This window comes from Equus asinus, chromosome 13 (genome assembly GCF_041296235.1).
Source record: "Equus asinus isolate D_3611 breed Donkey chromosome 13, EquAss-T2T_v2, whole genome shotgun sequence".
NCBI classification, from domain to species: Eukaryota; Metazoa; Chordata; class Mammalia; order Perissodactyla; family Equidae; genus Equus; species Equus asinus.
In genome coordinates this window covers 15,158,151-15,185,782 of record NC_091802.1, presented here as the reverse complement: position 1 = coordinate 15,185,782, position 27,632 = coordinate 15,158,151, and the positions used below count along the sequence as shown (strand labels likewise).

The following is a 27,632-nucleotide window of genomic DNA, read 5'->3' as shown; positions in this document are numbered from 1 at the left end:
AGGAAATGCTCTCCTTTTTTCTAATAAAGCTTTCCACAGAAGAAAAACTCTGTACGCAATAAACAAGGTAAGTATGGGAGAGAATTGCTGCAATTCATTAACTCTCAGAAAGTTATTCATTTTGACATGTAAGAGAAGCTTTATTTATGAATGTTAAATGTGCTTCAAAGTGCTGATCTGTTAAAATTCCATAAAACAAGCCTCAAAATGCAAGTCATTTGTGCCAGCTGGGAGCAAATAACTGAAGCAGCACTTCTACAGAGACTAGGGCAAAGGACAGAACTAACCACAAATCGGCAGAAAAGAAACAAAACATAATCCAGTGTTAATAATTCGCCATAGTTACTACTCTTACACCCAAAGTAACAAAACAATGTGACCATCATCGGTTACATTTATTCTTATTTTCAGCATCTCCCCACTGAAGTGTTAGTTGTACATTAAATGTGGATAGATAATCAAAATCTACAGGGGCTTTTTCTCAGATGAGAACAGTAATTTTAATGTATAAATTTAGATTTCATTATTTTGCTTTCTCTATCTCTGCGTTATAATCTCTTCAAGGAAGAACATAGGAATTGGTTTATTAAGTATTATGAAGCATTCACATATTATATTTCCATCATGTATTTTGTTTGTATGCTTGTTTGTTTCCTGAGCACACTGTAGTGACTGTTTATGTGGATTCCAAAAGAGCAAAATTAAAACTTTGGAGAAGTCCAAAAATAACAGGGAGCACCCTGTTGTTCTGTGGAAAACACTGGACATAGCATCAGAAAACCTGGTCGCAGGCCTGGTTTTCTCCTCGTAGCTGAGGAACATTAACCAAGTTACTTAACCTCTCTTTCATGGACCCCTGCAATGGGGATGTCAATACCTAACCCACCCTGTCTTATAAAATGGATATAGAAATAAACTGAAATAACATATGCAGAAAAACGTTATAAATTAAACTACCCTGCAGTTGTCATGTACTCTCGTTGTACCCCTATTGAACGATCTGGTGTTACTAGTACGTAGTATTTTCAGTACTTGAACATGTTTGACTTTCTGGATGATTGAGCATGAAATCAAATTGGATTTGGCTCGGAGTCAGTTCTCCAAAGGAATGTAATCATCTTAGCGTTCTGGATAGTTTTGCCTAATAAGACCCCCTCTTGAGTAACACATTCCAGCAGAGGTTCTCTGCTGCCAGTAAGTTAGACTGTGTCTATATAAACTCATATAATCTGGTTAGTAAATAAAGCGTGCCCCAAGACGTTTTCAGGCATTACAACAATTTGAAAATTACTAACAGTTGATTTTCCTCTAGTATTGAGGCAAAAAGTGAGGAAGATTCCTAAGGAATTCGACACAGAATAACCAAAAACTTCATAAGAAAGAAATTAAAGCATGTTTCAAAATAGCTTTTTAAGTCCCACTGATCATTGATTTGATTCTTGTGTCTCCAGTCACGGAAAAGCATTCTGAGAGAAAGGATGCTGGTTCCAGAAGAGGTCTGAGAATCTGCCTTTGGCTGTTTATGGAGATGAGATTCAAATACCCTCAGATCATGAAATGTGCCTGAACTCATTTCAGAGAAGAAATGTTTTTAAATGCAAGTGGAAATATAAATATTGAATAATAATATGCATATTATGGGCCATTTCTCTATTTTTTATATCTTTGAGGATTAGAAAAGTATAAATTATTTTTGTTATTACAAATAGTCATAAAAAGACCATTAAATGACATTCTGGCTGAAAGAAAAACAGAATTTTTGTATTGGTGTGAGATGCTAACTTATTATTGCATTTAGATCTACTGACCATTTGAGGGAGTTAGAAGTTAAAGTAAACAACTGGATCTGTAGTTGATCTCTGCATATTTTAATCCAAATATGGTAAAGGGCAGGGCTAAAGAAAGGAGTGTCCCAATAATAAACAGGGCTCAGAACTTGTAACAGAAAATTAAATTATACTCCACTCAGGAGAACCCCGCACTTTGCACTTTGGTTAAAGTCTCATTTTGGTTTAAATTGCTAAACTTTTCCTAGAAAATTAAGTTTTCTTTAATCTCCTCTCTTCTGAATTGCAGAAATCAGATAAAACTACTTGATAAAATGACTTCTTGTCACAATGCTGAAGATCCTATAAAAAAGGTTGCTATATTTGGAGGAACTCATGGGAATGAACTAACAGGAGTGTTTCTAGTTAAGCACTGGCTAGAAAATGGTGCGGAGATTCAACGAACAGGGCTGGAGGTAACACCATTTATTACCAACCCAAGGGCAGTGAAGAAATGTACCAGATATATTGACTGTGACCTGAATCGAGTTTTTGACCTTGAAAATCTTGGGTAAGACTATATTTTGTGTTATGTGTGTATGTGTGTGTGAAAAGTAGTATGTGTGTGGAAGAACACATATATGTATATGCATATGATATTCATGTCTGTACATATAGTCACTATTGTGAATAGAATCACTTTCACTTTTAATCATACTCCATTATGAATTACGCAATTATCTAAACTGAGCATTCACATGCTCTTTTATAAACGTTTTTAAGGAACAGACTACTCTTAACTGATTTTCTTTTGAAACGTATTTCATATGGACTGAGATAATAAATAAGAAAGGTTTTTCTTTTTAAATCATATCTTTAAAGAAACAGATTTAATAGTCTTTTGCATTAAATTAGTGTTTGGCCACTGTGCTTACGTACGTATTTGTTAGCTTTCTAGATGTTTCATTCTTATGTTTTTATGCAACTATGTTTGTGATAGTGCATAAAGTTCTAGTTATGAAAAGTATGATGTTTCAATTAGTATTCGTGTAATAAAAGAGTAAATAAACGCTTGTCGTCAGAAAACATCACACCACCCTGTGATCTGAGGAGTAAATATACTTACCTTCAGTGTGGATTGCTGTAGGTGGGAACAATGAGAAGTAAAGACACTTCACCTGAATTTTCTGAATTTAAATTACAGCTGACTTTTAATACATTGCATACAATGTATACAATCGTAACACTCTAGATATGTCCTTATTAATTATTTTTGCCGTTGTTTACATCGTTATAACATGTAGGTATATGAGCCTCTAAGTGTTTGCTTTGTGCTGCTTCTTTCTTTCATTTACATAAAAATATTATTAAATATCTACCCTTCTCAGGGCACCATGTCAAGTACTGTGGGAGTACAAAGGCAGCCTACTAGCTAAGATATAAGATGCAGATAGGAACAATTAATGCAGCACTGCTTTATGCACTCATCTTCTAATAAATGCTAATTTGAGTTTAGAGAGTTACTTAAATTTAATTTCGCCACAGATCAAAACATGGTTACTACTTTAGTACAAATATACCTCACTTTATGGAATAGATGTTTTCCAGGACAGTTATACATTAGTCATACTTTGTGTATCAAGTCATATTTTTACTAGCATAAATTTTAGTCTCAGAAATGCTGTATCTTCACGACTGAAGTTATGTCGACACAATTAAGGTTTTTGTACTCACCTAAAATAGCTATTAGCTAACTGATATTACAAGTAAGAATTTGTTGAAGAATAACTCTTTTAGTTGGAATGTTGACTTCCCAGATAGCTCTGAGATGGACTGAAATGGTGCATTTTCTTATTATGACCACTCAATAGCATAGATTTCAATGAGAGCAGTCTTTTAAATTAAATTTACTTTCTACTTCTCACATTTAACCTCTTCAGAGGCTCGACAGTTCTCTCTCAGGATAGCTATGGGAAACCTGTGAGAAAGATTAATTAATTACCTTCTCCCGTCCTCCTTCTCCCAGATTTGCTCCTTTTCGTATATTCCCCATCTCAGTGATGTCACCATGACCCACCGCATTCCCTATGGATATCATCTTAGAACCTTCCTGGTTCCTCATCCCCCAGGTCTAGTGGGTCACTAAGTCTTCTCAATTATTCAAGTATTGAATAATTGCAAGTGTGTTGCAAATCCGATCTCCCTCTCCATTTTCATTACCTTATTTCTTCTTAGTTTATTTCTTCCATGGACAGTGAGAGTAGCCTCCTAAAGAATCTTTCTGCATCCAGCCTTACTCCAGTCCTTCCTGCCATCAACTCTGTATGGTGGCTGCCATAGGAATCATCCTAACGTGCACATCTTATCATGTCTCTCCTTTGCTGAAAATTCTTCAGAAATCTCCATCCAGAATAGATTTAAGTAACTTAGTACAGCTGATGTGCGCTTTAGGATCTTGCCCCGCCTGTTCTTTCGGCTTCATCGCTTGGGACTCTTCCTATGGGACCTGGACTCCAGGCATGAAAACTCAAAGTGTCCGTTATATTTCCAGGGTTCAGGCCTTGACTCTGAGCAACTGGGTGGCTGGTGGTGCTATTTACTCACATCAGGGAGTATTAGAAGCAAATCAGTTGTAGGCGAGCCTCATGGAGTTATTTCATGAATTAACTTTTTAAATGCATATATATCTTTAGTAACTATGTTTGGTTACATATAATAGTAACCTGAAAACAGTGGCTTAAATAAATAAGATTTTCTTTGTCACAAATAGTAAGTCTAGAATCAGGCAGTCCAGGGCTGGTGCAAGGCTCAGTAATAGAATCAATGCCAGAGGCTCCTTCTCTCTTCCCACTGCACTGTCCTTAGCATGCAGCTTCTGTCCTCATGGTTTTTGCTTCATAGTCAAAAGATGGCTGTTGCAGTTTCTTAATTGCAGGCAGGAATTACCCAGGTGTAAACGGTGGGTCCCTTCAAGATACTAGCAAAAAAAGTCAATGAATAAAAATTGATGGAATTGTAGATAAATGTGATTGAATACTGTAACGAGGGAAAATAAATTTAAACCGTCATCGTGTACAATAAGAAAAAATGTATCCTAAGGGTGAAGTGGTGCACCTACAACACGAGTGACAAACATTAATGTACAACTGAAATTTCACAAGATTGTAACCTATCAATAACTCAATAAAAAAAATTTTAAAAAAAAGAAGATAATAAATACTAATGATGAATTCAAATGTTATAAAATGTTGTCACATCTACAAATAAAATAGTTGAGTTTTGATTTTTTTAAAAAAAAAAAAGAAAAGAAAAAATGTATCCTAACCATTGCAGGAGAGGGAGAGGGAGCAGGTAGAGACTTCTTTGAGAATTCAATAAAAACTGTAAACCCTCGTCCCAGAAAAATACACATATGCATATACCTGCAAAATTTTTCATTTTCGCAGCGTTTATAGACTCTTGTCTGTAAAGCTTGTCCCTGGACCACTAGTGGTTCCTGGATGTCAATTAAGAATCTCTAATTAGATCATGTGAGCACCTATGTTTGAGTATTTTTGTGTAATAGAACTAGCTAGAGTGCAAAAAAAAACATAGGTACATGTGATGGTCTGGTTCCATAATAGCCCAGTGCACATAACTACTAAGAAACTGTTGATTAAATTAATGGATAAATTCTGTTCAGGGTTAAAGTCAAATGGTAAATTCTGTTTGAAATGTCCTTTTTGTGACAAGCCGCTCAAATGAACTATTATTTGTGAGTATGTCAATGCAACATTACATGGAATCAAATAGAGAAAAAATGTAATTTTTCATTTATAAAGTTTTCAAATAAATTTCCACTTTCCTCACAGATTTTTCATATTAAAGGTTTGGCAACTGCTTCCTTATACATTGTGTTCTTATTGTGTATTTATGTTATCCTAAGCCACAGATGTTGTTAATCTTTTTTTTTCTGCTAACAACAGCAAAAAAATGTCAGAGGATTTGCCATATGAAGTGAGAAGGGCTCAAGAAATAAATCATTTATTTGGTCCAAAAAATAGTGAAGATTCCTATGACATTATTTTTGACCTTCACAACACTACTTCTAATATGGGGTGCACTCTTATTCTTGAAGATTCCAGGAATGACTTTTTAATTCAGATGTTTCATTATATTAAGGTAATGTCAATGTTATTCATTTATAAGTTAGCATAGGACCTGTACTTTTAAGTCAATTAAAAATGAGAAACAGCCAGAAAAGGGTCAAGAGGGAGGGTCCAAGAGAAATGGGGGAGAGGAGGAACACCAGAATAAAGGCAGTGGTGACAAGCAAGAGAAAAGGAGAGGAAATGAGTAAAATAATAAGTACAATGAATAAAATAATAAAACACATGTAGATTCTTGTGTCTGTAAAATTATAAATATTTTATCCAGACAGCCACCAAATCATAGGCTATTTGGTAAAACTGAGTAAAATCAATACTAAAATTTTAAATGGTGTGGTTGAAGTGGCTTAATTACGGTTTTTGGAAGCTCAAGAAATACTCATTTAATGTTGACTAAGGACCGGTGATAAAACGATCTTTAGTCCTGCCCTTGTATCCATTTGATTCAGATGCCCCAACACACATCTGATCTTTCAGTGCTTCATATAGCTAATCCTTTTAAGACTCAGAAACCTAAAAGATAAAAAATTCAGCAATCCAGTGCTTATAGCTAGAGAAAAATGGCTAGAAAATAACAACTAAGCAAAAAACATAAATAATGAACTCTATACTTATTTCTGTATAAGGGATATCCTTCCCTCTGGAGAGCCAGTATGATTTAGTGGAAAGAGTTTGACCCTTGTAGCCAGGAGAACCTGGCTTTAAATCCTGGCTTTCTCATTCACCTTGGACAAGATATTCAACTCCCAAACCTTGCTTTCCTCATTTTATAAAATTGGCATAAAAACAACACTTAACCGTATGACTGTCAAAAGCCTTAAGTGAGATAAAGTAAAGAATTTAGCCTAATACCTATGAGATAGTAAAGATTGACTATTATTTTTGTTTCCTTTGAGTTTTCGACAGTAACTAGATAGTAGTTCTGGTAGGAGATCATAATGCAGCTATTCTTTGTTGCTCATTGAAGGGAGAGCCGAATGCTTTGGTTGCCAGGCATGGAAGCAGCATGGCTGACATTGTTATCAAAACCGAGAGTCCAGTCTTGAATTCTCATTCAGATAAGTGGGGGTAAGAAGAGTTACCCAACATCTGTAGAGACCTAGACCACAGGGGTTGAAACAGAATTATTTAAGAGACCAATACTAAGCTAAACAAGTATAACCAGTAATGAAAACAAAAAGAACCAAATCCATTCAGAAAGAAAATTTATTTCACATTCTTTGATCATTGTTCTGAAGAATGGTTTAAAGTACATTTTACCCAGAAAGCTATGTGTAATTCAATTTTATATGTAATCCTTTTATGAGTTTTCAAAACCATGATTATAACATTGGATTTTAGAGTGTGTTTTGTAAAGCTGTCTTACTAATCTTAGTTGGTGAAGTAAAACATATTGAAGGCATTATTGACTCTCTAGCAGAAAAGAGAACAACACAGATGGCTTTTACATCATAAGAACGATGCTTTAATTCTTTGCAGACTTCTTTGGCTCCGTTACCCTGCTATGTTTATCTTATTGAGCATCCTTCCCTCAAATATGCAACCACTCGCTCTGTAGCCAAGTATCCCGTTGGTAAGTTATATTTCCAGTTGTCACAACTTAACAAAATACGTCGTACATTAAATCTCAGAAGCAATTATTTTTTAAAGAATATTTATAACTACCTTGCTTATCCTTGTGGCTTATAATTGTAAGTAATAAGCAAACTAACTTCAGCAGGCTCGAACTATATAAAATTCCCTCCGTTTCACTGAGCAGCCTTCTGTGTTCCAGGAGAGAAACACTGTGCTGAGGGAATTTGAATCTTTTATAATGGAGAGTAAGAATGCCTGCCCTTTGCTCTGAGGAAGATGCCATCCCTGTCTTCCAAGACTGTTCACATACAAACATTCTTGAAAAAATAATCTGGAACCAAGGCAGTCAGTGTCTTGCTGGCAAAATGTGCAGAAACACAAAAGACCCATAGAGAATCTCATAACATCCCTCTTAGCATCTGCTTTGCAGTAGAGTCTCCCATAAACTGTATTTATTACATTCACTGTTTTGCCCATGTCAATTACTGGGCTGTGAATCCATCTTTACCTTCTGGTCGCTTCCAACATGCAGGCTTGCATCTCATACTCCCTCTTAGACAGTCTCTTTTTTCTATATTCCATTCTCTTTCCTAAGTGACCTATGAGCATAATTGTTTGCAGACTACACTATAATCACTAAAATTGCTTTCACATTTTAAAATCTTTCTTATTAGATCTCAGATGGTTTAACCCAGAGCAGTTTAATTAAAAACAAGTTGTCAAACAATATAAGCACAAAGTTATCCTGGCTATTCAATTATTGATAATTTTGGTGCATGATCAAGTGATCATTTGGGGCAAACTAAATATCCAAGTATAGGTAATTATTTGAAACAAAAAAAAAAAATGCTTAACAATAAGGGATAGAGATCCTGTTTCTCTGTGATGTCAAATTAAAGCATAAGATGTCCACACTTTGAAAGAACAATCTTGGTCTATGTTATTTCTGGGGCAATGCTGCCCTTCGCCAGAACAAATGTCTACTGATATGTTTGGCCCTTAAAAATACAACCAAATCTTTAAAACATTTCAATATGAAGGAGTATTAAGATCATCATAAATAATTAGAAATATTGTATGTTCTCCTTCCAACTTTCCTATTTTATTTGGATTTTTTTTTTTTTTGAGGAAGATTAGCCCTGAGCTAACATCTGCTGCCAATCCTCCTCTCTTTTTTTGCTGACGAAGACAGGCCCTGAGCTAACATCAATGCCTGTCTTCCTCTACTTTATACATGGGACACCTGCCACAGCATGGCTTAATAAGCAGTGCGTGGGTCCGCGCCCAGGACTCAAACCAGCCAACCCCGAGCCGCCAAAGTGGAGTGTGTGAACTTAACCACTGCACCACGGGGCTGGCCCCTGGAATATTTTTATATCATCCACTCATTTGGAAAAAAAAAAAAACCTAAGAACAGAGAGACACTCTCTCTGATTCAACATTTTATAGTACACTTATGACTGTTGTCCCATACAAACTTGCTACTAGCCGCCTTCAAGGACTACCTTTCATTCTATTGCCAAGGCAGCTGAAATGTGGCAGGATCATTCCAGATAAACTTTATCCTGGACAGAAGTAGTTTACTGCTGCCAGCCTTATGATCATTCTCAGAATCTTCATTCTTTGTCTCTGTCTTTCTGTCTGTCTGCCTGTCTCTCTCTCTCTTTCTCTCTCTCTCTCACAAACACACACACACACACACACACACACACACACACACACACACACAGAAAAGTGACCAGGCACAATCTTCTAACTCTTCCAGGCTGACCATGGCCTCATTTGAGACTCGGAAAAGTTAGTTTTATGACCATTTTTCATCAGCTCTGCTCCTGACTATGCCCTGGCATGTCCTACAAATTTCAACATTTTTGCTGACATAGGATCTGTGTCAAGGTTAATTTTTGGTTTGGAAATATAGCCGCCCTACCTATTATCCTCCACTCACAATCAGAAGGAAAAAAAACAACTTAATAACTGACTTTTCTGGATCAAACGCCCATTCCTACCAGTTCTTTACTCTTCTCCACATAGGACTGCCCACACCACATCTTCCATCTCCCCTAAAACAAGAATATGTAGAATGTTTTTGGCTGCAGGAAATTCAAACTGGCTTAAACAATAAGATAAATTTATTATTTTTACGTAACAGCTCAACAACATCATGAGAGGCCAGGTTCTTTTTATCTTTCTAGTCTTCTCTTTAGCTTGTCTTTAGCAGCCCCCAAGACCACAAGATGTCCACTGTAGTTTCAAGCATCATATGCCAACATGACAATATCTGGTGGAAGAAAGGAGACTCTCAGGAATTCCCCTGCAGACCTTCCATTATGGCCCCTTGGCCAGACTGGTTCACCTATTCATTCTTAAGTTAATCACTAGGGTAATGGGATTACTGTGATTGAGTTAAATTATTCCACATAATCCCCTGAACTGGAGAAAGCTTTGCCTACCTGGAAGATTGGATACCTGACCAAAATCAGGACTCTGTTAGCAAGGAGGAAGATGGAATGGATTTTGGGTAGGCAACCAAAAATGTCTTCTACAATATGCATACAGACATATCCATGAACAGATTTTCACACATTTGTACAAATCATTTATGCACCGATATGTACCTTAGCCACACTTATGCCATATACTTAAATACATGTCCAAACATATATACAAGAAAACTAAGCACAACAAATAAAAAATAAGATGAAAGAGAATATAGTAAGATTTTGTAAATTGAGAAATAACAGAAGTGAGTGAAAATATGATAGTGGAAAAAAATATATATGAATTGGGTGGAAGAGAAAGACATTGGATTATATTATACTTGATGGATGGCTTGATAAATAGAGAAGGTGATGCTCAAAGGGATAAGTGTGTGGGAGACTTGAACAAGAAGGAAGGGACTAGACAAGTGGTTTAAAGAAGGAATATTTTGTAGGAATAAGGATGGATGATTGACACCCACAGGAAGTAGACCTGATAGTTCAGACATAACTGTATGGGTGTAAGAAGAAATGATTACAAAGTTTTTCTATGAAAAATTAAAACCATTACACTGTCATGTCAGGATGGGTTGTTATGTTAGGGGCAAGAATGTTGCTCCAGGGTCACATGGATTGTCATGTTGACTTAAATCTATGGCTCATCTATTCTAGATTTCTGTGACTAAATAGATGTCTTTCCTCCTGTCAAAGCTAAATGTTAGATCTATGACAGTTTCTCTTTGTGACCACTTATTATTTTGTTAGTATAAATCTGTTTTCCCCTTTTACTATCATGATGTTTATGTATGTTGACAATATTGAAGGAAATTTCAAGAGAAAATGACCCCAAGATCTTACTACTATAACACAAATCTTTGACTTTTTCCGTGTTTTTTCTCAGTCTTTATTCACTATGCACATAACTTGTAAAAGTTCTGTTTTATTTTTTGCCTAACATTATGTCTCAAATATTCTCTATGATTCCACATGGTCCACCTTTTTAATAATTTTTAAGGATGGGATTTTAGATCTTGATATATTAAAATGCTTAATTTTATAACATATTCTAATACTTATATAAAGGTGACTATCTCCCCTTCTGTACTTAGGTATAGAAGTTGGTCCCCAGCCTCAAGGGGTTCTGAGAGCTGATATTTTGGATCAAATGAGAAAAATGATTAAACATGCTCTTGATTTTATACATAATTTCAATGAAGGTAAGCGGGGGGCAGAAGTTGTTTCCTTAATTGTTAGCTTGTGTGTGTGTAAATAAATCGGAAAAGGAAGATGAGATGAGCACACATTGTGATTAACCACTAAACACTGAAATAGCAATTGGAACCCAGGTCAAATTTGCCATGCTCGTGATATTAGGTGTTTCTTAAAACTTTTATTCACTTCAGTCATTCCTCAATGACCAGAATAGGCACATTCAAGAAAAACAGCTACCAAATAAAGCTCCCCAAATAAAATCCTTGTTTTCCTATTAATCTCCGTTTTAAAAAGCAAAGAAATAGTAGGAAACACAAATGTTCAATAAACATATGAAAAGATGTTCAATATCACTAGTAATCAGAGAAATGCAAATTAAAATGAGAAACCATTTTCTCCCATTAGATTGGAAAGATCTTAAAATCTGATATGATTAAGTGTTGGTAAAGGGATACTTTCATTCCTTGCTGGTAGAAATTGACAAAGACACTTTAGAGAATAATTCTGCACTATCGACCATTAAAATACACAAATCCAGGGCTGGCCCTGTGGCCAAGTGGTTAAGTTCGCATGCTCCGCTGCAGGCGGCCCAGTGTTTCGTCGGTTCGAATCCTGGGCGCGGACATGGCACTGCTCATCAAACCACGCTGAGGTGGCGTCCCACATGCCACAACTAGAAGGACCCACAATGAAGAATATACAACTATGTACTGGGGGGCTTTGGGGAGAAAAAGGAAAAAAATAAAATCTTTAAAAAAAAAATACACAAATCCTATGACCAAGCACTTCCATATCTCAAAGGGACACAAGCACATGTACACCCAGTGTGTCATAAACAAGGGTGGTTGTCGCAGCATTGTTTGTAACAGTGAAACAATGGAAACCACCTGGATATCCATCAGTTGGGGAACAGTTAAATAAACTAATATGAAAAGATCTTCAAATAGATTGCTAATTGAAAGAAAGCAGGTTGCAGACCAAAGCATACAGTTTACCAATTTGCTTCACATATATGTTAATACACAGGAAAAGTTCTAGAAGAAAACACACGAAACTGGTAACAATGATTACTGAGGAGAGGAGGAACAAACCAGGTTAATTTTGTTCTGTTTCCAAGAAGAATGATATAGTCACATATTATTTGTGTAATTAAAAAATAATAAAATGGGGGCTGGTGGTGGAGTGGGTATATGGAACTCTTATGTATAATCTGCTCATTCAGTAAATCTAAAACTGCAGCAAAAAAATGAAATTCATTAATTATAAAAAATAATCTTACTTTAAATTTTTAAAAAATTATAATTAAAATCAAAGAGACCTATGTAAATAATTATTCCAACAGGCTGAACTAAAATTGTTGTTGGGGAATGGGTCCTTATAGTGACAGAGCTGGTGAATAGTTCAGTGTCTGAGGGGAGTAGAACTCCTTAACCTCAGATTGTGCTCCTGCCGCAATCACAGGAATTTCTTCCTGTGCTTGGGAATCCTTCGACTCCAAGGTGGTAGGGACTGAAAATCAGCTCTGCATCTTTTGATGAAAGGACAGGTTCTATACTGCCTGATGGACCTGGGGCTGGGAAGGTCAGCACTTACTCACGAGAAACCCTTTGAATAGTAGGTGTGGGACTACAGTATGTTCAGAAACGACGCAGCCAGGTAGAAGCCCACAAACCTGAGTGGAGAAACATGGTTTTCAAATCCTAGTCCAGACATTCTTCCCACATGGGCGGGGATCTAGGAGCTGTCCTAGTAGCTCCAGGACAGCCACCTCCACCTCTGCTTCAACCAGAGCAGTTCTTCTCTCATTGCTCTTCTGTGTAACATTTTATTTAAGCAAAGCCTTCTGCAATTCAAAAAATTTTAACCACTATTAATTTAGACTATCCAGTTTGGTGGATTTTTAACTAGCATGAAAAGAGCACCGTTGTCCAAAGAATGCTGAGAAAAGAATCATGGCCATCTAGAGACGTCTCTAGAAATGTGTAGAAGAGCTCCATCCTCAGCTCTGTGCTGCTCAAAATTATTATTAGTGACTTGGATAAGGACATATGTGATGTGACGTGCTTATAGAAGTGATAGGTGGCAGGAAGCTAGCGGGGAAAAATCTAGGTTCAGAAGGTGGATCCAAAAAGTCCTGACAATCTTTAACAATTGTCTAAACCAAATGTTTAAGATTAAATACATCAGGAACAAAGTTTTACTTTTATATTTAAAAATCCCAGAATGAGGGAGGTGATGGTCTCTTTTCTGCCTTAGATAAGCAACACTTGGAGAACTGTGGATAAATTCTCAGTCCATATTTCAGGAGGAATATCTATAAAGTAAAGATTAGCCAAGGAAGAGTTGAGAATGTTGAGGAGTTTGAAAACCATAATAAGAATAATCCCTAAGATGCACATAGAACTTCAGTTTACAAAGTGCCTTCATATCTATCCTCATGTATGTGACCACATCTGAGTAGTGGCTGATAAAACTAAGGATACTTAGACTGGCAAAAAGAAGGCTTGAGGGCAATTTTATTTTAGAATTTCAGAAGTGTTATGTTGGAAAGCAATTAGATATGTTTTCTGTGACCCAGAGGGCAAAACAGAATCAGTGGGATAAAGTTCCCTAGAGATAGAAATTTCTAGTTAACAAAGCTGACCAACAGTGGAACAGACCACACTATATGATGTTGTTCAAGCAGGAGTAAGGTGACTACTTGGCCAGAATGAAATGGAAAATATGGGATGGAGAAGTTCAAGACTCCCTCCAACTCTGAGATTGCGGGGGCGGTGGGGGGGGGGGGGAGCGGGGGCGTGGCGGTGACCATAGCACACCATGTGCCCTACATTGGACAAAAGTTCATCCTGTTTGCTCAGAGATTGCCTGAGTATATAAGTCAACTACTCCTTTTCCAAGTGGCTGGGCATTGGGTTGTTTAATGTTGCCACATCTTTGGAAGTTGGTATATTGCCCACATCCCAAGACCTCAGTGCTCAGGAGCTGTCCAAGTGTTTAATGTTCTTAGTTAAGAGAAAGAGCAGATGCTAAAGTTGCCTCACCTCCTGGACGTCCTCCTGAAGGTATGCAATCATGGAATCTCAGAGCTGGAAGGGCCCTGCAAGATAAGCTAATTCAAAACCCTTATTTGGCAGGTAAAGAAAGCGATCCTTGACAAGTTAAGCACCTTGCTCAAGATTACAATCTAGGTGGCTAGAGCCCAGATGTCCTCACTCCCAGTCTGGGCTCTTTTTCTCCCACGCTGGCTTTTTAAATTCTGTTTTCTACCTGTGCCAATCGGTGTACTTGTTGACAGTGTGCTGATAGGAATAACTTGAGAACATCATTTGGCTTCGTGTCGTTTATGAACATCCTCAGCTAAAACAGTGTGTCCTCCCTGGAACTGTCTGTCTGTAGTTTTTGGTTGTTCTTGTTCTTGTTCTTCCTTCCTTAAAGTATCAATTTCCCTTTTTTTGGGAGATATTTCTTTTGCTGTTTATACACATTGTTTTTGCTGTAGGAAAAGAGTTTCCTCCCTGTGCTATTGAAGTCTATAAAATAATGGAGAAAGTTGATTATCCCAGGAATGAAAATGGAGAAATTGCTGCTTTTATCCACCCTAATCTGCAGGTAACATTTACTATTTCTTTAAAATATTCAAAATAATTATGCCCACCTTTGAGTAGAATTTTATAAATTCATAAGTTCATAAGAATTTTATAAATTCATAAGTTCATAAAGCATTTTACATACACTAGCTCATTGATGTTCTCAAAAACACTGCAGTGTCTAAGGTCTTCAGGCCTTCACTCAGTAGATGTTTACTGAGTGTATCCTGTGCTGAGTCTGGGGATGCATCAGTGAACATGCTCTATACTCTCATGGAATCCATAGTCTAGATATACTAAAGTCTAACCTCTGGTCTAGAAATGAAAATAACCAGATGCTATAACAGAATAATGAGGTGGGGAGCAGTGGTCAGACAAGGGGTCTCAGAGAAAGTGAAGTTCCTGCCCAAGTGCAATGCATAGGAATTATTGTATCTTCTTTAACATAAGAAAACAGAGGCTCCGAAGTTAGATCCTTCCCATAGCCCAGTAGCTGTCAATGGCAGATCCAGAACTAACATTCTTTGCAGTTGACCACATTGCTGCCACCTCCCTGTGATCATCACTGAAAAAGTGAGAGAAAACAACCAGAACCCCTTTCTTTGGAATGTTTTCTGCCACCATTCCCTGACTCTCCTCAGAACCCCGCCATCTGTTCCTCCATAGCGGAACAATCAATAATGGTGTAGCGAAGAAGGAGAAGAGGCTCGGGAGAGCGTAGGAGGTTTAAATCTGGAAAAGACAAAAGTAAAAGCAGAGAGGAGCAAAGACTCCAAAAAACTAAAACATTCGTTCCCATTGTGAGTACCCTACACACCCTCAGACCTCAGAGATGGAAGAGACCTGGTGGATTATCCAGTCTGGGGCTTTCAACCCTGGCTACACATTGCCTAGAGAGCTTTTTAAAAAATGACGATGTCAGGACCACACTCTGAGATAATCTGATCTTATTGGCCTGAGTAATCAGGGTGGAAAACCACTGATCCAGTTCAAACTCCTATTTAATAACCTTAATGATAGTCATCCAGACTTGCAACATAATAAAGGAGCTGCCCAAAAATACAGACTAGTGGAGGAAATCCTACTTTGTGCCTTAGTGGGATCCAGGTGGAAACTTGGAGAAGGAGCCTTCGGCAATGTTTTAAAGAACAGAAAGATAAAGATTCAGGGAGAGAAAGGGGGAAAACCCTACAGGTAACAAATATAACAGTTACAAGAAACAGAGGCCAAGGTGACGATGTCATAACCAGCTACTACACAGGATTTTTTGTTTTCTATTCCTCAAGGATCCTTGAGGAGTACAAAAATCATCCTGGGGAGACAGACGTGAGATTAGTGAGATCGGTAACAAACAGGCTTAGTGGGAGGTCTTGAAAGTCAGGAAGGATGGTTTTGATTTGATAGACTATAACAAATGGCTCAGTTTTCTACAGGAGGGATGGATTGGTTAATTATTTCCATAAATATATTTGAATAACTACTAAGCTTGTTCTGGGCCCTGAGATTCAAGATATGTAAGATCCCTCACAGAGCTTCCGTATTAATAGGGGGACAACAGACCATGAATAAGTAAACAATACATAAACCAAATGATTTCAAATTGTAATACATGCTATAAAAGAAATAAACAATAATAGGGTAGAGGTTAACAAAGGGAGGTGGAGTGGCCGGAAAGAGCCATCTCTGAGATGAAGGCATTGAAGCTGGAGCCTAGAAGATGAGAAGTCACCACATGGAAAACCAGTGCAAAGGCTCTAAGGCTGGAACAAACTTGGAGTGTTTGAAGAACAGCAAGAAGATCAGTATTAGTGGAGAGTAGGGAGTGAACAGAGAGGACAGTAGACCCTGGAGCCAGAGTCACAGGCAGGGACCTGGTTACGAGTCCAGATTTTATTCTGTGTGATGGTTCTTAATCAGGGCTGCTCGCTGGAATTACCTAGGAGATTCCCCCCTAAATGCCTGGAGGCCACCACAAAAGCACTGAAGCAGTGCTTCTCGAACTCAGGCCACGTAAGAATCATCTGGGGAGCTTTTTAAAAATCCTGCTTCCCAGGTCCCATCCCCAGAGATTCTGGTTTAATTCATCAAGGCAGAGACAAATCGCCTAGGTTCAGCAGGTGATTTTCCTGTGGCTCAGGTTTGGGGAGCACCGCACCACATTGGGATCTCTGCAGGTGGGACTCGCAGAGCTTGGGGAGGACTTGAAGAAACACCTGCAGCGTCCACCTGAAAACCGCTGGTCCAGAGCAATAGTTCCCAGCAGTAGTTCTCAGTCCTGTGGAATCACCTGGGCTTTAAAAATAAAAATAAAAACAGTGAACTACAACTGAGAAGCACGAAGGGATTTGGGGAGGTGCGTGATGGATTATGTATCTCAGTTACATGGTTATATGACTGTATGCTACGCATTTGTCAAAACGTACAGAACTATATCCCAAAATGAATGAATTTTACTACATGTAAATTTTAAAAATAATGCAGCCTGAACACCACTGAGATTGAGATTGAGCCCCATTGGGGTTTTGATTGGATGTATCTGAGGTGGGACCAGTCTTTAGTCATCTACATTTCTTAAACATCCCAGGTAATTATAACATGCAGCCAGGGTTGATAAAATTGCTGTAATGCAGCGCTTCTCAAACTTTAATGTTGCACACGTGAATCTCTGGGGATTTGCTAACATGAAGATTTTGATTTAGTATGTCTGCTCTTCTAACAAACTCCCCGGCGATGCTGCGGCTGGGAAGTGTTAGAAATGCAGAATCTCAGGCTCCCACCCCAGACCTATAGTGTCAGAATTTGCATTTTAACAAAATCCCTACATGAATTGCAAACACATCAAAGTGTGAGAACTGCTCCAGGGTTCCTGTGGTGTGACAACATAGATGTCTGAGGGCTCAAAGGTGCAAATCCCTGGTGCGGACCTCTCAGATAACTCAGTTGTGATCGTAATGTGGGGGCGTATATAGAATACATCCACCTGGTCTTAGACTTTCCCCAGCCCACCCCTCCTTCTCTCCCCAACCCCATCAGCACAGGCCCTCCTCGTAGGCAGGCACCATGTTACTCATTTTTATATCCCCAAGAGTAGAACGTCTTGCACACCGAAGGCTCCTAATGATAGTTCCTGAGTTTTACTGAAGAGAATTTAACTTCAGCTAGCAAGAGATAGAATATACGCTTAGGGAGACCTGCATTTAGTTCAGCCTTTTAATATAAATCTCTTTGGCCACATTCAGGGCAAACTTGGTAATGAAGCAAACTCTAATTACATGTGTCAGTTATAAAAATTAAAAGGGGAACTCTTAAAACTGCTGCCAGAATTAATTACTCAATATCAGTTTAGTCAGATCACTCGTGTGCCCGTCTACACGTCTCTCCAGTATCTCTTTTAAAAGAATACAATGCTATAATTTGCTAGTTGTCTAGAGCCTGACATAAGATTTTTAAAGAAAAAAAAATGCAATTTACATATTTTAATTGTTTCCTGTGAGGATCAAGACTGGAAACCATTGTACCCTGGGGATCCGGTGTTTTTAACGCTTGATGGAAAGACCATTCCACTGGGCGGAGACTGTACTGTGTACCCAGTGTTTGTAAATGAGGCCGCGTATTATGAAAAGAAAGAAGCTTTCGCAAAGACGACTAAACTAACACTCAACGCAAAAAGTATTCACTCCTCTTTACATTAGAAATCACTTCCAGCTCACTTGTTATACGGTATCTTGAAAAATTCTACTAGTTTGTAAGCTCCTGACGAGCAGGACTGTGCCTTATTCAGCTTCACAGCCATAGCGCCGAGCCCAGTCCTTGCACACAGTGGACATCCAGGTCACTTTCTTGAATGAATGAATAAATTAACGAATATCTTTTAAAGGTATCATACTTTATGAATGTAGCTTCTTCAAAGAAGTGCGTTTCTTAGTTCTGTATAACTTTATATACTTTATACTTTAGTAATTTAACATTCTTAATAAATAGCCTTTAAATTCAAATTTTAAAATTGAAATAGATGCTATGTACAAAAAGTCATTAACTTGAGCATAAAATTAAATGTATGTTTTCAAGTGATGTACTAATGTTCCTAGAAACTAATGGTGCAGACTTGCTATTTTAAATTTTTTCATATTTAAATTTATGATATGTAGTAAGTATACAATTTATAAACCTTAGCAATAGTTGTGATATCCATAGGAGACTTTTAAATGCTCTTTTGAAGATGAAATATGAACGAGAAATGAGAGCCTATTGTAAAGGTGACATTATGAATAAATCAAGACAGACAGACAGTGACCCACACAAAGCATGGCTGCTCCGCATGCCCACTTGTTCTGCGCTGACCCTGGGGAGCCAGAGCCGCCTTCAGACATCTCACATGCCCCTAAGAAGCTAAGGTTCCCTCCCACCTCAGGGAAGTTGGAAGAGGCATCTTCCTCCCCACTGTCACTCCTCATTTTGAAAGAACATGCTTGCCCTTATGTCCAAGCAACGTGAGAGGAAGTCTTTGGGCTCCAGCAGCATAAGTGGTGATGACAGAGATAGCAGAGGGCAGGGGACACTAGTGGGAATGTGGCCCAAACTCATGTCTCTGGTTTGCAAATGCATTCTTCCAAGAAATTCCTCCCTGTTCTAAACGCCCAAATCCCTCACCTCCCATGGTTCTTCTCCTCAAAGGTCCTCAGATCAGAACGCTGCCTCCTCCCTCTCCAGGAGCCTCCCCGCCCTCCTCTCTTAGACCCAGCGGCCGAGTAAAGAGAGTTTCTATCCTATGATTTGGACCTCAAGGAACCCATATTTATGGTTTCAAATATTTACCAAAATCATGGTAACATTATCTGGAACATATATAAACATTTTCATTCTTCCAGAGCAAGCCTCATTAAGCCAGTTTCTTTCCATATTTGATGTTCTATAGAGAACAAACTGTTTCTAAATTTTTCAGCATTTATTTTTGTACTTTACCCAAATTATTTTCATCGAAATAAACTCTCTTCCTTCTGAATTCTGCAGTAAAAATTCGACTTATCATTCAGTTTCTGTACCTAAGTTTTACCAAGTTTCCTTCTCCTGCTGTGAATGTTCCTTTGTGTTTTATGTCCAAGTCCAATTTTTCTGGGTCAATTTTTTCCAGATGTAAATTTTGGCAAGAATACTTTATTCTTCCATCAAATTTTAGTTACGTATAAAATTTACAATGTGCAATTTAGGCCACTGTGGTTTCGGGTTTTGTATCGATTTTTTCTATCAAATCTAATTTTCTTTGACAATATTTATAGTCTTCAGAATTTCTAATTAGATGTGACTTTTAAAAAATCTATAACATATTGCTCTGTGGCTTTAGCCACTCTGTTTTATTCCACTTTGATTATTTCTAACAGTCTACAGATTCAATTTTCCCACTTATGAAATGGGGATGATCATAATAATAATACCTCTCTTATGGGGTTATAGTGAGGATTAAGTGGGCTAATGCAAAAAGCACTTATCACAGTGCCTAGTACAGAATAAATTATTCAAGTTCAAATTCTTAACACAAAAGGCCCTTTACCATCTGCCCTCCCCTACCCCAACCTCTCTGGACTCATCTCCCTTCAGGTCCTCTCTGTTCCGGTTGGCTTTGTGTTGTTTCTTTCCCATATGCCTTCAGACAGACTGGTCCTTCTGCCTAGAATTCTCTCCCTCCTTCCCCTTCACTCAGACCTCCCTCTAGCTAATTTCTATTTTTCCTTCAAAATGCGACTCAACTCTCATTTCACCTATAAAGCCTTCTTGGCTTGCCTCCTTGCCCCTCTTTGCTTCCACCCATCTTGAGGACATTAACAGTATTTCTTTCAGTGTTTAAAATCTAAAAAGTGCCCAATAAAGTTTAGTTGAATAAATGAGTGTGTGCAAACCTCCCTTCTCTACTGAACCATCTTCCTATCCCACCAATGTCTCTGCCTTCTCTTCGCTTCTTTCCTTCTTTCCCAGTGACTTCCTGAGCATTCCCATCACTCCCAAGTGAAATTCACTTCGCTCCACACTCTTCAGACTGTTACTACATCCCAAAGGATGGCAGGGGGGGAAAATACACCCTTTTAAGCCTGCAATCCCATAGCAAAAGCAGGGAAATGTTCACATTAAATAATCCCCCTGTGTAAAACCTTTTAGTGGCTTCCCCTAACCCTGGATATGAAATCTCAAAGCCTCACCATGGCTGGACGAGTCCTGTGTGCTCTGGCCTCTGCCTACCTCTCCAGCACTACTTCATGTCACATGACCCCTTGCTCACAGCAGTTTGGCCGCACAGACTTCTCCATCCTCAAACGTACCAAGCTCCCTACTATCTTGGGGTCATTGCCCATGTTGGAACTCTCTCGAAACCCTCTCCCACCCCCACACTCTCTTTACTTGGATTCTTCTTTTTTTTTTTTTTAAAGATCAGCCCCAAGCTAACATCTGTTGCCAATCTTCCTCTTTTTTTTCTTCTCCTCAAAGCCCCCCAGTACATAGTTGTGTATTCTAGTTGTAGGTCCTTCTAGTTGTGGCATGTGGGATGCCACCTCAGCGTGGCTTGATGAGCGGTGCTAGGTCCACACCCAGGATCTGAACCAGCCAAACCCTGGGTCGCCGAAGCAGAACGCACCAACTTAACCACTCAGCCATGGGGCTGGCCCCTTAAATTATTCTTAAAGGTGACTCAGGCTAGGCTAGACCTAGACTCTGCTATACAAGCTTATTGACACTACTAGACTAGCATTTACGAGCAAACTCCAGAGAACCTGGATCTTTGGCCCAGGAAAAAGTACTGTGACCTTTGTTATTCCATCGCTCTCCAAGTCTCAATTTCCCCACCTATTTAATGGGATGTAATACTCATCAAACCTACAAAACTGTGTTATTAAAATAAAAAATATGAATAAAAGAGCTTTATAAATAGGGAATCATACAATCTCAAAAGCTGAAAAAATTGCAAAATACCTTTTGGAAGGTAATTTTTCACAGTATCAAGAGCCGTAAAAATGTTCACACCCATTGACCCAGGCATCCCACTCCGGGAATATATCCTATAACAAGAGTTTCCACCCTATTTCTATCAGTCTACTCAAAATGTTCCCATGGATGGCACATTCCTAGATTATAGGTTGAAGCCTATTTGAGCTAGGATGTAGACTACATACAATTCCCATTTCTTTGCCACTCAGGAAGACATATCCCAGAGAAGGATGTTATTCTGGGAATCGTTTGAATTAAGTAAATAACTCATGAAATGTAGCATATCACTTATTAGTAAATTGCAAGTTCTGAAACCCATCAAGACACAGCAGTGTCTTGGCATACAAGCTGAGAACTACCATGAAATAACTCAAAAGAAGGAAAAAATGCATATACATTTGAGTTGGGCCAACAGGCAACAACAATAGTAATAATATGAGCCCTTTTATTTCCATTCCCTCACTGCCTCCTCACAAAGGTCCTGTGAGGTAGACGGGAGGGATCCATACTTTCTGGTCTCCAGCAGGAGTCATGGTTTTATATCCATGCAAAATAAATTGAGAGTCAGTGGGGCATGCTGGATAGAGCGCTGTTCAGTGGTCATATGGCCTGAACCGCTAACATTTCTGGCTGTGATTCCTTGAGCACGTCACTTCAACTCCCTGAGCCTGCTTCTACTCAAACTGCTTACAGCATTGTTGAGTGGTTCAAATGGGGTACTGGACACGAACGCACTTTGAGACGTAAATACTGTACAAAAGTGACGTGTCTTAGCATGCTGGCTCTGTCCCTGGGCAGGGACCAATAATAATGCTTCAGGTCCAAGAAGTGACCTTCCCTTTATCCACTCATGTTAAGCAATGCTCTAGGATATCTAGTTGGTCTTCATATTGGCATACCTAAGACAAGGATACAACATGATCACAAGGCAAAATAAATATTTATTAGAAATCATAAAAGCATTTCTTCAATGACACTAAAACGCTCTTACTCTATTTATGACTTCTTTCTTGAACATAAAGTTTCATACACACACACTGAGAACAAGCAAGTAAATTAGAATTTACAGGAATCAGGCACATTCAATGAGAACAAGGTAACAATTCTGTGTTTGGGACCAAGATCACAGTAAAAACATGTAAATCAATGCAGAAATCAAGTATGGCTTACAGGCCCGGATGACGGCCCATCTACCTGGGCCCTGCCCAGGGCAAAAGGGCACAGTTCACCAGGCCTTGAGGAAGGAAAGGAACATCAATAATACGGGGCTCTCTTGGGCAGGCGCCTTCTAAGAGCCTAATGACTTCACAGTACAACCTCGCACACGTTCTCTCACATCCCTGAGAGGAAGGTGAGACCATTTTTATTCCAAAAAGATACATCACATAATGTTTAGAATGATGGATTCTTCCTGAGGCAGAGTTTAACTAAAGGAAAATTTCTAGCCAAAGCCATTATCTGAGCATGAGAGATTCCATCCCAGGAAAATGTCTTCCCTTAAATTACTGAAATGTGAATCACGGAGTTTTAATATGTCCTGATACACTCATGGATCCAGTGTGTGTGTGTGTAGTTTTGTGCACACCTGTGTGCACACTTGAGTTTTAAACCTGTCATAGGGATCACAGGGACAACGTAGACTGCCAACATGAATCATTTAAGCAAAAGTCCCTAGAACCCTGACACATGCCAACCACAAAGGCAGATTCAAATTTACTGAAAACCGTACTAAAAAAAAAAAAAAAAAAAAAAAAACGGTGCAGAGGGATATCTGTGGTCCAGGAATCAGAACATTCCAGCTTCAACAGCTCTGATATGACTTCCTGCATGACTCTGAACAAGTCCACTTTCCTTTCTGAGCTTTAGTCTCCAGTAATAGAGTAAGGGAACCAGTCCTTTTAAACCAATGCTCTTTGACTCATTGCCTCCCTTTGCCTTTGTAAACCTACCGAGGCTCAGACCATCTAGGCTGAAAGCCTTTTGGGGATGAATATCCAGTACAGAAAATGGTCCTGCCAACAAATTCCATCTAGATCCACAGAGAGCAGCTCTCCATATGTGTGAGAAGACAAAGATGTCTTCACTGATTTCTATTTGCCTAACGTCCAAGCTTTTGTTCAAGAGGGAAATGGACAGACATATGGCTTGATCCATTCACATCCCAAGTCAACACAATTCTGGAATTCCCAGCTCCATAGTGTAGAGCATGGCGCCATGGATCCAAATGGCTGCCCTTCAAACCAGGACATCTGTTCTGGATATATGCAAGTAGGTAACTCCAGATACAGGATGCTGATCTCCAGGCTAAAAGGACCTTCAAGTTCATCTAATTGTGGGCTTTAACAACATCTCTAATAAGTGCTCAACTAGCTTCTGCTTTAACATCTCCAATATCTGGAGCACTTGCTGGACTGAATTGAACCAAAATCTTTCTCCTTGAATTTCCAATTTTTGGCATTAGTTCTGCCCATCTGTAACACATCTGCTCCTCCTGCCTCCATGACAATCCCCACTCCCAAAATCTTCCCTTCTCCAGAAGACATGCCTAGACCCTACCTCCCCTGCTCACACCTGAGCTTGGTCTGACCACTACAGCTCAGAGCACTGCCGGCTCCCTGGGTCAGTGGAGGGAGCAGGGGCTGCTGCAGACTGCGCAGCTCTTAACCTGCATCCTCGGCCCGCCCATCTCCCCATGACCTGGTCCATCAGAGGCACGAAGGCCAAGTTTCTATCTATCCAGGTAAGCTGGTGCACAGAGTGACCCAGAGCAGAGGAACGGACCCAGAGTGGATTGTTTGGCCTACCTTCCTCAGTTTGCCTCAACTCAGATTAAATAGACAATTGCCAAGCTGTCTAAAGGCCAAATTTATTTTTGTGCCACTTAAAATTAAAATTTATGGTTAACATCTTTATAATTCCACCTAAAACTCCCCACATGATTCCTTTTACCAGATAACCAAGGCAGAGCGGATTTTCCGGTTATTTAGGCTCCAGAAATCTGGAACATTTCTTCCATCTGCTCTTCACCTCTGCCCCCAACTGACTCTCTGTAATTTCAGGGGGAGAAAATCAGAGGGAAAGGACCTAAAATAAGCCCCATGTCTTGGCACATGCTCCTTTCTCACATGCCTTCTCCTCAGCTTCAAAATTCACAGTCTACAAAAATATTTAATACTAGAGCATTTCAGGTATTTTGTTAAATTCCTCCAATAAGAAATACTGATGTATAACAGTAACCTCTGAGATTTAAGACCATATAAATAGAGCAGCTACTATTTCTGTGTCAGATGAAGCTATCATCTGAGCTGGGAGGCAGGCACGACTGCAGGGCCAGGACGAGGAAACGAGCCAAGCTCTTTCACCCAGATCCAGCAGCCCAGGCAGGCCCTCCCCGGCATGTCTCATGTGGACTTTTGTGTGTGTAAAGAAAAGCTTTTTGTCCTTGCTCTGGCCACCCCGAGGCCAAGTATACAATACTTACATCCAGCCCCAATTCCCAAAATCTATTTCTCAGTTTTTAAAATCACATACTTCATCTGAAGCAATTTTCATCCAAAACTGAAATGTCTTTCCTCTATTGAAAATAAAAACCCTATGTTAATAATTCTACTAAAAATGTCTCTCAGTTTGAGACAGCTTGAGCCTTGGGGTGCCAAGGGTGCTCATTCCAAGGGTGGTTTGTTCCCTGAAGGTTCCGGAAGGGCATTTCCATAGCTCGCTCTCCTCCTCCCCCAGGATATCCGGCTCAGCCCCCCATATGATCTGGGACACGATCAGGAGTTCCCTAATTCAGGAGACCCAGACACAGTGGAGGAGACAGTGCAATGTGTGCGCTGGGGCTGGGGGCTGTCAAGGAGATGTTGGCAGGAAGGAAGACTCCTCTCCCTGCTCCTCAGGCCGCCACCCCTTCCCTGCCACCCCTCTCTCCCGGCCAAGCTGACCTGCAGTTGGTGAACCCAGGCACTTCACCCAGGACTTTGGGGACTCCCAAGCTCGGGACTGCTGGCCATGGGTTTACGCAAACTTTTTGCTGAGTGACAAAATCAAGGGTATTTCCCACTCGGACAAACTGACAACTGCCTCTCAGTTCAGCCACCGCTCAGCATGAGGGTGCTTTCCACTCCTGGGCGGGCAGAGCCGGGCTCGTCACTCTGCAAAGCCCTCAGCATGGAGTCCAGGACCCAGCCTGCAGCCAGACGCTCACACCAGCTCTGGGTTCTGCTTCTACACTGAAGTTTCCGGAAATTCTTCTATTTCATCAAATGCATTGAGGGTGGTTTTGCTGTTGCTCCTGGAAGAATCTTGGATTTTGTTGAAATCATCTTTAAAAAACAAAACACTATTTTAAAAATACAGCACTCTGCAAGGTGTGCTTCCAGCTCCTCATGCACCCCCTGATTTTTAGAAGTTATTCCAACTAGGGTGATAAAATGTCAGAGCTGGAAGGGACCTGAGAACCAATTTAATTCAAACCTCTCATTTCACAAATGGGGAAAATCAGGGCCCTGTGACTTGGTTGGCCCAAGGTTCCATGGTCAGACAGGGGTGGGTGCCACCCTCCCTGACAGCATCGGTACCTGTCCGTCGCCCGGGCCCTGGATCCTCGTTGAGGAAGGAAACGTGTGTTTTCCACTCGGTCCACTTCACCTCGTTGATCCTGCCAGTGTGATAATCATTCTCACTACTTCCCAACTGCACCTCATTAAATGCAGACAAGTAGCACAGAGTTCGGGGTGTCCTAGGAGCTCCCCTTCTGTCCCTCCCAGGGAGGAGGAGCACTCCTGCCCCACATGTCATGTCAGCATTGTTAGGGTGTGAAACCTGCCCAAGCCCCCACCGTGTGGGACCCAGAAGCTCAGAAAGCTGTAAAGGGGACGTCTTCAGACAGCAGTGGCTGTGCCTGACTGGTGAGAGGGAGCCCACAGGCAAGGAGGGAAGGGAGGAGAGGAGAGCCTGGGCTGAGAAGATGTGGGGGTGTGAGGATTAAATTCCTGGAATTTAGCTAGGGTTAAGCCTACACGAAGACAAGGTGGTTAGGGTTCAAACTCCTGAAGAGTGGGCAGCGTCTAAGGTGCTGGATTGCAACTGGAGATGATGGTCTGGCCCAAGTTGACATTCAGAGAACATCTCTAGCGTGACAGTGTCAAAATTAAAGATATTTATCAAGGTAACAATTTGTAGTCAGAAATGATGGTTTCTGGGGGGGTGAGAATTTCCGTTAGAGAAGTGGGTTAAGGTAAGGTTATACACAAAGAAGATAGTCTGCACAGTCAGGCAATCAGACGGGGGCAGAAAGAGGTGGACTTATCAGAAGGGATGGCCATGGCATGTGCAAGTACTTTTTAAAAATCAAAAACCTTGATATCTTTCAAAAGTAGCTGTCTCACTTTCCATTTGCCAGGGACAAGATGTGCCTCGGGTCTGCTGGTGTCACGTGAACCCACATAGGGTAGACAGAAGGATGAAGAGTGCCAGGCTGGCGGATCTCTTCTGAACCAGACACCGGGTAAGGAGAGGCCGTGGAGGCACCTCCGAAGGGACGGAGAGGAAGTGCTGCGGGCAGAGTCTCCCTTCCTCTCCCCTCTGAGGCTGCAGAAGCCTCGTCCCAGGGCCAGCAGCCCCGTAAGAGCAAATTCCAGCTTCTGAGGAGGCCAGAGCAGATGGTAGCCATAGTTTGGCAAGCAAGTGGCAGCACTGTCTCTCTCACATTCACCAACTCGTCCCTCTTTACCCACCCAAAGACAGCCACCAAAGGGCCCTTCCCGTTTCTTACCGCAAACACAGTCGGAAATCTTCCTCTGCCACCTTACACAGCTCTCCCATCTGGAACCTGCTCCTCAGCCATTCTGGCAACATTTTCTCAAACTCCAAGATCGTCCTGGCTCT

At 40.0% G+C, this 27,632-nt stretch overlaps 3 protein-coding genes across 11 annotated transcripts in view; 1 reads left to right on the top strand and 2 right to left on the bottom strand.

Annotated features, from left to right (window-relative positions):
* SPATA22 (spermatogenesis associated 22) overlaps positions 1–4,303 on the bottom strand; it is a 30,188-nt gene extending 25,885 nt beyond the window's left edge. Inside the window, exon 1 of the mRNA XM_070482579.1 lies at positions 3,987–4,303. The gene's annotated coding sequence lies outside the window, so the exon portion shown is untranslated. The remainder of the gene's footprint in view (positions 1–3,986) is intronic.
* Positions 1,898–27,525, top strand: ASPA (aspartoacylase). Of its 4 annotated transcripts, none has more exons than XM_044744563.2 (6): positions 1,898–2,337; positions 5,732–5,927; positions 7,394–7,487; positions 11,079–11,186; positions 14,684–14,793; positions 16,909–19,787. In XM_044744563.2, exons 1-6 carry the CDS (start codon positions 2,102–2,104, stop codon positions 16,999–17,001), a joined length of 837 nt encoding a protein of 278 aa, XP_044600498.1. In that variant the 5' UTR covers positions 1,898–2,101; the 3' UTR covers positions 17,002–19,787. The 4 variants fall into 4 exon arrangements, with proteins under 4 accessions (XP_044600498.1, XP_014688185.1, XP_044600497.1 ...); XM_014832699.3 differs by having other exon boundaries at positions 1,899–2,337; positions 18,266–19,787; XM_044744562.2 differs by lacking the exon at positions 16,909–19,787 and adding an exon at positions 27,148–27,525 and having other exon boundaries at positions 1,926–2,337.
* The window catches only part of TRPV3 (transient receptor potential cation channel subfamily V member 3), a 33,925-nt gene continuing 28,960 nt past the window's right edge, over positions 22,668–27,632 (bottom strand). For all 6 annotated transcript variants that reach the window (XM_070482576.1, XM_014832700.3, XM_044744557.2 and 3 more), the window contains 3 exons: positions 27,520–27,632; positions 26,324–26,403; positions 22,668–26,068 (listed from right to left, as the gene is read on the bottom strand). In XM_070482576.1, coding sequence (XP_070338677.1) covers positions 25,971–26,068; positions 26,324–26,403; positions 27,520–27,632 — 291 coding nt within the window. In that variant the 3' untranslated portion in view covers positions 22,668–25,970. The remainder of the gene's footprint in view (positions 26,069–26,323; positions 26,404–27,519) is intronic.

What these genes read in the sequence shown, in the direction of transcription:
- ASPA (XM_014832699.3), top strand. Translation starts at nt 2,102, where the DNA reads ATGACTTCTTGTCACAATGCTGAAGATCCTATAAAAAAGGTTGCTATA. An exon ending in TTTGACCTTGAAAATCTTGG is followed by an intron (nt 2,338 to 5,731) that starts GTAAGACTATAT and finishes TGCTAACAACAG; the next exon opens with CAAAAAAATGTCAGAGGATT. An exon ending in TATACATAATTTCAATGAAG is followed by an intron (nt 11,187 to 14,683) that starts GTAAGCGGGGGG and finishes TTTTTGCTGTAG; the next exon opens with GAAAAGAGTTTCCTCCCTGT.